This window comes from Penaeus vannamei, chromosome 30, assembly GCF_042767895.1.
Source record: "Penaeus vannamei isolate JL-2024 chromosome 30, ASM4276789v1, whole genome shotgun sequence".
NCBI lineage: Eukaryota > Metazoa > Arthropoda > Malacostraca > Decapoda > Penaeidae > Penaeus > Penaeus vannamei.
In genome coordinates, this window is record NC_091578.1 from 14,330,461 (window position 1) to 14,337,960 (window position 7,500).

The 7,500-nt window shown below is 48.5% G+C and overlaps 1 protein-coding gene across 1 annotated transcript in view; it reads left to right on the forward strand.

Annotated features, from left to right (window-relative positions):
* The window catches only part of ft (cadherin-related tumor suppressor fat), a 297,068-nt gene that overhangs the window by 236,500 nt on the left and 53,068 nt on the right, over positions 1-7,500 (forward strand). Inside the window, exon 7 of the mRNA XM_070143092.1 lies at positions 5,828-6,737. Coding sequence (XP_069999193.1) covers positions 5,828-6,737 — 910 coding nt within the window. The remainder of the gene's footprint in view (positions 1-5,827; positions 6,738-7,500) is intronic.

Here is a 7,500-nt window from a genome sequence, read left to right on the forward strand (position 1 = left end):
TCTCTTTCTCTTATTGTCTCTCTTTCTCTCTTATTCTCTCTCTCTTTGTCGGTCTCAGGTCCATTCCCTTCTGTCGATCTGCATATTCCTTTTTTCTTCTCAAGGAAACTTGTACAAGAATATGCAAGTCCACTCGCATGCCACATGATTTGCACATTCGCCACCACGCGTCCACATTCCTCCAGCCTCATCCACCCACACACTTCCACATTCTCCACCACATGCCAACATCCATCCTCGCACGCCCACCCCCCACGCCCACACGTCGCCACCTTCCGCCAAGGGCCGGGCGCGTCCATACCCATCCACGCAGGTCCCTGGCTGCCATAAAGTGGACGGCCCCCCATGCTCTCCCTCCCCCTCCCCCTCCCTATTTTCCCCCTGCTCCTTTCCTTCACCTTCCCCTCCCTTCCCCTCTCCATCCCTCTCCCTCATCGTCCATTCCCCTCTCCCTCCCTTCCCTTTTCACCCTTTGTCCTCTCTGCTCCTCCACCATTCCGCCCCTCCTCCTCCCCCTCCATCCTCCTCTCTGTCCCTCCACCACTCCTTTTCTTCCTCTTCCCCTCTCCCTCTTCTTCTGTTCCCCTTCTCCCTCCCTCCCCCTCTCCCTCCCTTCCGTCTCGCCGAGCCCTCCTGCCGATGGCCAGTCGATGGAGGACTTAGGGTTGAGGATTGAGGGGTTGAAGGGGGGGGGGGGGGTAGCACCAAAAACCTGGTCGGTGCGTGATGTTTGGTAGTAGGAGAGCGTCGGCCTGACAAACCCCCGTTAACTGTCGGCAATAAAGTTTAGTGCGATGCATATATTACGGGCCCGCCTTAACACCTGACTCAAAATTGTTTTCACACCTTTTTGGAGTACACTGGCTTGCGTGCGCGGCCCTTAACCCTCTTATTGTTTCTGCACATACTTGCCAGAACCCCCATGCTCGAGCCCAAGGCCCCGTCCGCGGCACTTTCCCTTTTCCCCTCATTCGGTGTCCTGCTTTCCTTCTCCGTCTGCCCTTCCTCCGTCTTTCTCCTCCCACTTCCTTGTTTGCCACTGTTGAGTCTTTTTTCCCCTCTTGTTCGCCTCTCTCTCTCTCTGTCTCTTTCTGTCCGTTTCTCTTTCGCTGTATTTCTGGCTCTGTCTCTCTCTGTTTCTCTGTAGGTTTGTTTGTCACTTGTTATGTGTCTGTCTCTGTCTCACTCTGTCTCTTTCTCTCTCTGTCTCTTTGTTTCTCTCTCTCTCTCTCTCTCTCTCTCTCTCTCTCTCTCTCTCTCTCTCTCTCTCTCTCTCTCTCTCTCTCTCTCTCTCTCTCTCTCTCTCTCTCTCTCTCTTTCTTTCTTTCCCTCTTTCTCTCCCTCTCCCTATCTCTCTCCTTCTCCCTCTCCCTCCCTCCCTCCCTTTCTTCCCTCCCCCCCTTTTACTTTTTTGTTTGTTTATTTTTGTCGTGGACTCTTTAATTAAGAAAGTTAAGGTCTAATGGTCCGTGTTTGTTTTCGCTGTCTCGTCGCGGAGGTTCGTGAGGCCGGCATCGTCTTTATGGTTTGCAATGTCCCCTTTCTTCAACATGGGTAAAGTGAAATGAAAGAAAGTTGAGGATTAAAAAAAAGAGTTGGGGAATAAAAGACAAAGTAAAAAAGAATAATAAAAAAAAAGAGAAACGGAGAGAAAATACGTTTCTTTGAGTTTTAGTGTTGTTTCTTCAACATGGGTAAAGTGAAATGAAAGAAAGTTGAGGATTAAAAATAATACTAGTAAATAAATGAAATAGATAAAAAAAACAGGGAAATATTACGTTTCTTTGATTTCTAGTGTTGTTTTTTCGTCAGAGTGGATAAAGTGAAGTGAAAGAAAGGGAGATTTTTAAAAAGTGGGAAAAGATTACATTGCTTTGATTTTATTTGCCTTTTTTCCAGAATATCACATTCGTGTTATTTGATTTTTAGTGATTTCATAAGGATTAATTATACTTTTAGAATGAAGTCCAGTATCTTTCGTCACTTTTTTTCGCTGACTCGCTCACCGATTACGTTAAGACATCAAGATACTTTTCTCTAAATAAAAAAAGAGCTGTGGGGTTTTCATGAAAAGGCCCTACGAGAATATATTTGTATATAAAGAAAGATATTTTGCAAATTAAGCGGCAGTTATTTTCAGGAATAAAAAATTTCTGGATTTCTCCCCCTTTCAGATTCTGCATTTTTTTCACTGTAAGCATTGCAGTGTCCCTATTTTCTTTTTTTGCTTCTTCTCTCTCTCTCTCTCTCTCTCTCTCTCTCTCTCTCTCTCTCTCTCTCTCTCTCTCTCTCTCTCTCTCTCTCTCTCTCTCTCTCTCTCTCTCTCTCTCTCTCTCTCTCTCTCTCTCGCTCTCGCTCGCTCTCGCTCTCCTGTCCTCCTATCCTTCTCTCTTTCTCTCTTTCTCTCTCACACACACTCTCTTTAAACTTTTGCATCATAATCTTGCATAAAAAAGAAGAGAACTGACAAGTTCGTCCCCCCCCCTCCTCCTCCTCCTCCACCTCGTCCTCCATCTTATTTTCCTCCTCCTTCTCCTCCTCTTCCACCTCCCCCTCCCTCTTATTTTCTCCTCCTTCTCCTCCTCTTCCTCCTCCTTCTCCTTTTCCTCTTCCTCCACCACCTCCTCCTCCTCCTTTTCCTCCACCACAACCACCACCACCTCCTCCTCCTCCTTCTTCTTCTTCTTCTTCTTCTTCTTCTTCTTCTTCTTCTTCTTCTTCTTCTTCTTCTTCTTCTTCTTCTTCTTCTTCTTCTTCTTCTCCTCCTCCTCCTCCTCCTCCTCCTCCTCCTCCTCCTCCCCACCCTTCCTCCTCTTCATCCTCCTCCTCCTCCTCCTCCCCACCCTTCCGCCCCTGGATATCCCCTCATTATTCTCTTGTTTATTTATTACTAGTCATGACTTTCCGAGAGTTTCCTCCAAGAGCAGGACCTCCACATTTGCAATTCCCTTCGCTTCCTCAAAAGAACAAAAATAACGAAAAGGAAAATAGGTAGATGTTGTGTAATGTCGATGGAGAGGAAGGAGTAGACAGGGAGAAGGAGCAGGAGAGAGAGGTGAAAGAGGAGAGGAAGAGGAGGAGGAGGAGGAGGGGAGGTTGCAAGTGCATTTGCGTTTCGAGCGTCTCGCAAGATCCTTTTTGACGTCGAAGATTGCTAGATTTGGTGGAGGACGTTAACTTATGGTTCTCTGTCTTTTTTCATCCTACTTTTTCTTTCTCTTTTCTTTTCTTTCCATTTCTTCCCGTCTCTCTCATTCTTTTCTCAATGTCGAGTGCGTGATGTCTTGAAAAAAAGAATATATATGTATTTGTGTATGTATATGTTTTTTTTTTTATACTAAATTTCATTAGGACCCCCCATGACCACATTATTCCTTCACCCCCAAATAAATCACACCCGAAAAAAACACACGATAAAAAGAAAACGAAAATAGAATCAACATTAGCACAAGCGACTTAGAACGAAATAGAACGAAGCGAGTCAACGAACTCCCCGCCCGCTCCTGACAGTCATGGGCTTCACCTCCGTCTGGATCTGTGGGCGCGGAAGGGGGGGGGGGTCATGGGCCGCCCAAATCTCGTCAAAGGTGACTACTGATTGACGAGCGGAAGTGAGGCCACTAATATAGGTGACTAAATGAGCCCCCCCCCCCTCCACCCGCCCCCGCCCTTCCATACTCACGCCCGCACGTCCCTGTCGGAGAGGTGTGGAGACGGGGTCGTCCTCCCTTGCTCGACGGTCACGGGTTTAGCGTAATTGTTCGATCTGTTTGCTCGTTTGGTTTAGTTTAGCTACAAAAAGTGTTGCATTTCTGCGTTGATATATGTTTATTCATTTTTTGTATAATAAGCAGTTCCCGTGATGAGATAAATCCTCAAATATGAAAAAATATATGAATAAACAGGTAATTACATGAGATGTAAATGTATAAAGAGACAAATAAACATAGATGGGGAGAGAGAGAGAGGGAGAGGGAGAGAGACGGGGAGAGAACGCCATCAGTCAATAAGCAGGAGGTCACATGACTTATTCATCAAAGTTTCCACAGATTTTTATTTTGGTTTGTCCGTTCTTTCTGCGCTCGTTTATTTTTAGATTTTATGACTCCGCGCAAACTTCATTCTCGTAGACACTTCAAAAAGTATTTAGACTATTAAACTTGCCTTGCAAAATGAACATGAATCACAAGATAAACAAAAGACAAAATGCAAATTTCCCTGCTTGAAAAGCTTCATATTGCCCAACCCGTTTGGACCATCAACAAAAAAAAGAGAGCGAGCGAGAGAGAGAGAGAGAGAGAGAGAGAGAGAGAGAGAGAGAGAGAGAGAGAGAGGGAGGGAGAGAGAGAGAGAGAGAGAGAGAGAGAGAGAGAGAAATAGTTAAAAATAAACTGCACATCCCCCAGAAGTCTCCTTGAGTCCCCCCTTCGCTCAACGGCCGTTTTCTTCCCTAAATTTGAATAAGGGAGGAAGAGGTCTTTGAGCCGTCGAAGCCTCCCAGTGTCGGCGGCGGTCACTGTGGCCCAAAAGTGCAGGATAATATATTCTCACTTTTCACGCTCGCCTGGTCCACAGCAGATGCCCCGCTTGTTCGGAATGTTTAAGATTATAGTGAAGCTGCTATATTAGACAGGATGTTGTTCGTCTTGTTTTGGGATTTCTTGCAGTCTTTTTTTCTCTCTTTGCTTGAAGAATGAGGAAGGAGGGGATAGGGGGTTGGAGGGGGAGGGGGAGGGGAGAACGAAGGAGTAACGGGGCTTCGGAGAAGGAGAAATGAGAGAGGGAGGAGAAAATTGGGCGATTTCTGATTTTCCCCCTTTTTTATTTATTTATTTATTTTTTTAGATAAAAACGAATGTCGGCTCTCTCTCTCTCTCTCTCTCTCTCTCTCTCTCTCTCTCTCTCTCTCTCTCTCTCTCTCTCTCTCTCTCTCTCTCTCTCTCTCTCTCTCTCTCTCTCTCTCTCAATAAAAAAACTGATCTGATCCATCATCAATTTAATCCACCTTCAAAAGGGGGGGGAAGAGGGGAGGGTAGGGGATGGGACTCAGGGTGGGGGGTAAGGGGGTAGGGGTACGCGTGGGACATTACAGATGCATGATAAGTAACTGTTCTTCCAACGATGGCCTGGGTGATAGTCTCATGCACACCGGCCAACGCCAAGACGCTGTTCTTTGTGTTTGCAATATTGAAGACTCATTTACTGTATGCATACACATGGGGCGGAGGGGGGGGGGAGGGAAGGGGGCAGGGGGCGGGAATAGAGAAGGGGGGGGGGGTATAATATAATGCACTGTAACGCGTTTAACCAGTTATGGATGGACAAAAAGACGTTGTTTTGGGCGATTTTTAAAAACATTGTTTATTATTATTATTTTTTATTATTATTTATTATCATTATTATTGTGAAGCATAATTTTTCTTTCGAGTTTGAGTGTTACTTACACGTAGCACATCGGCCTCGGGGGAGAGAGAATGGGACTGCTTTTTTGATTTGTTGTTACTGGCTGTGTTGTTAGTTGTTCTATTTATACTGTTGTTGTTGTTGTTGTTTTCTTTTTGTTTAGTTGTTTTCTTTTTGTTTAGTTGTTGTTTTCTTTTTGTTTAGTTGTTATTATTATTATCGTGTTGTATTATTTGTTAACATTTTTGTCGAAATGATTATCTGTGTCATTGTAGTTATCATTGTCCTTATTCATTATGTTGCTATTTAAATTATTACTCTCCTGCTGTCCTTAGCACCAGTAATGCCACAATGGCCCCAGTTCCCTCCCCGTGGTCTTCGCACCAGCCTTCCCTCCCTCTGACTGACGCTCCGCTCGTTGCAGGTGACGATCATCCTGCGGGACGTGAACGACATGGCGCCGGAGTTCGTGACGCCCAACGAGACGGTGGTGCCCGAGAACACGCCCGTCAACACCGTGGTCATGGCCGTGAAGGCGGTGGACCGCGACGAGGGGCGCAACTCCTACATCGAGTACTCCCTGGCGCCCGTACCCGGCAACCGGTTCGCGCTCGGGCCCGTGGACGGCCTCCTGCGGATCGCCGCGGCGCTGGACCGGGAGGACCGCGCCAACTACTCGCTGGTGGTGACGGCGAGGGACCGCGGCAACCCGCCCAACGCCCACACCCTCACCATCAGCCTGCGGGTGGCCGACGAGAACGACAACTCGCCCATCTTCGACCCGAAGCAGTACTCGGCCAGCGTCCCCGAGAACGCCTCCATCGGCCTGTCGGTGCTGCAGGTGTCCGCCACCGACGCCGACGAGGGCCTCAACGGCCGCGTGCGCTACACCATCGTCGCCGGGGACAAGAACCGCGACTTCTCCATCAGCGAGGACACGGGCGTCATCCGCGTGGCCAAGAACCTCAACTACGAGCGCCGCAACCACTACCTGCTGACGGTGCAGGCGGAGGACTCGGGCGCCGACGTGCGCTACGACTCCGCCACCGTCACCATCTCCATCATGGACATCAACGACAACGCGCCCGTGTTCCTCGACTCGCCGTACCTCGTCTACGTCATGGAGAACATGGCCGTGCTGCCGGCGCCCATCGCCACCGTCACCGCCTTCGACGCCGACAACCCGCCGTACAACCGCGTCAACTACCTGGTGAAGGAGGGCGACAAGTCCGTGTTCTCCGTGAACGCCAGCTCGGGCAAGATCAGCCTCCTGCGCGCCCTGGACCGCGAGGAGCGGGACTACTACACCCTGACGGTCGTCGCCATGGACACCGGTGAGTACTGCGCCTCCTTCCATAATGAGCATCGCGCCGGGAGATCGGCGGCGATACTTAGCATTCTCGGCCGCCTTGCGATCGGCCGATAAGATTAGGAACACATTCTCGTAGTGTTAACAATCGCTTGCCATTTACACTTGTTAGGCGCCGAAGCCTTAACAAAGAGAGTAACGTTAGACAATTATTATGAATCGATAAAGAATACAAAAGCACGTCCCTTTGTACACGAGCCCACAACAAACCCCAGGACAAGAAATCCAATACCCCCAAACCACTCCCACACTGTCCGCAATCCAGTCCAAAACATATACAAACAAATCACAACCAAAACTTCCTCCTCCCCCAAAAAAGAAAGAAAAAAAGAAGAAAAAAAGAGACGAACCCATCACACAGATCTTTAAATATAAAGCATTCTCTCGCGCGGGAAGCAGACCGCCTCCCGAGGACATTAGTATCCAGGCTCAGCGGCGGCGATACGTCAGGCTCTCCGCTTAGCATTCCGGAGTCGAGCGCGGGGGCGTTATGGCGCGGCGAGGGACTCCGCTTCTCGGGCTGCTTGGGCGGCTGACGGAGGGAGGGAGGGAAAAAGAACAAGAAGGAAGGGAGAGACGGAGGGCAAGAAGAAAGGGGGGATGGGAAATTATACTGGGAGAGATTTCTAAGAGGAAGGATGGATGGATAAAAGATGAAAGGAGAGAGAGAGAGAGGGAGGTAGGGAGAGAGAGAGAGAGAGAGCGAGAATGAGAGAAGAGAGAGAGAG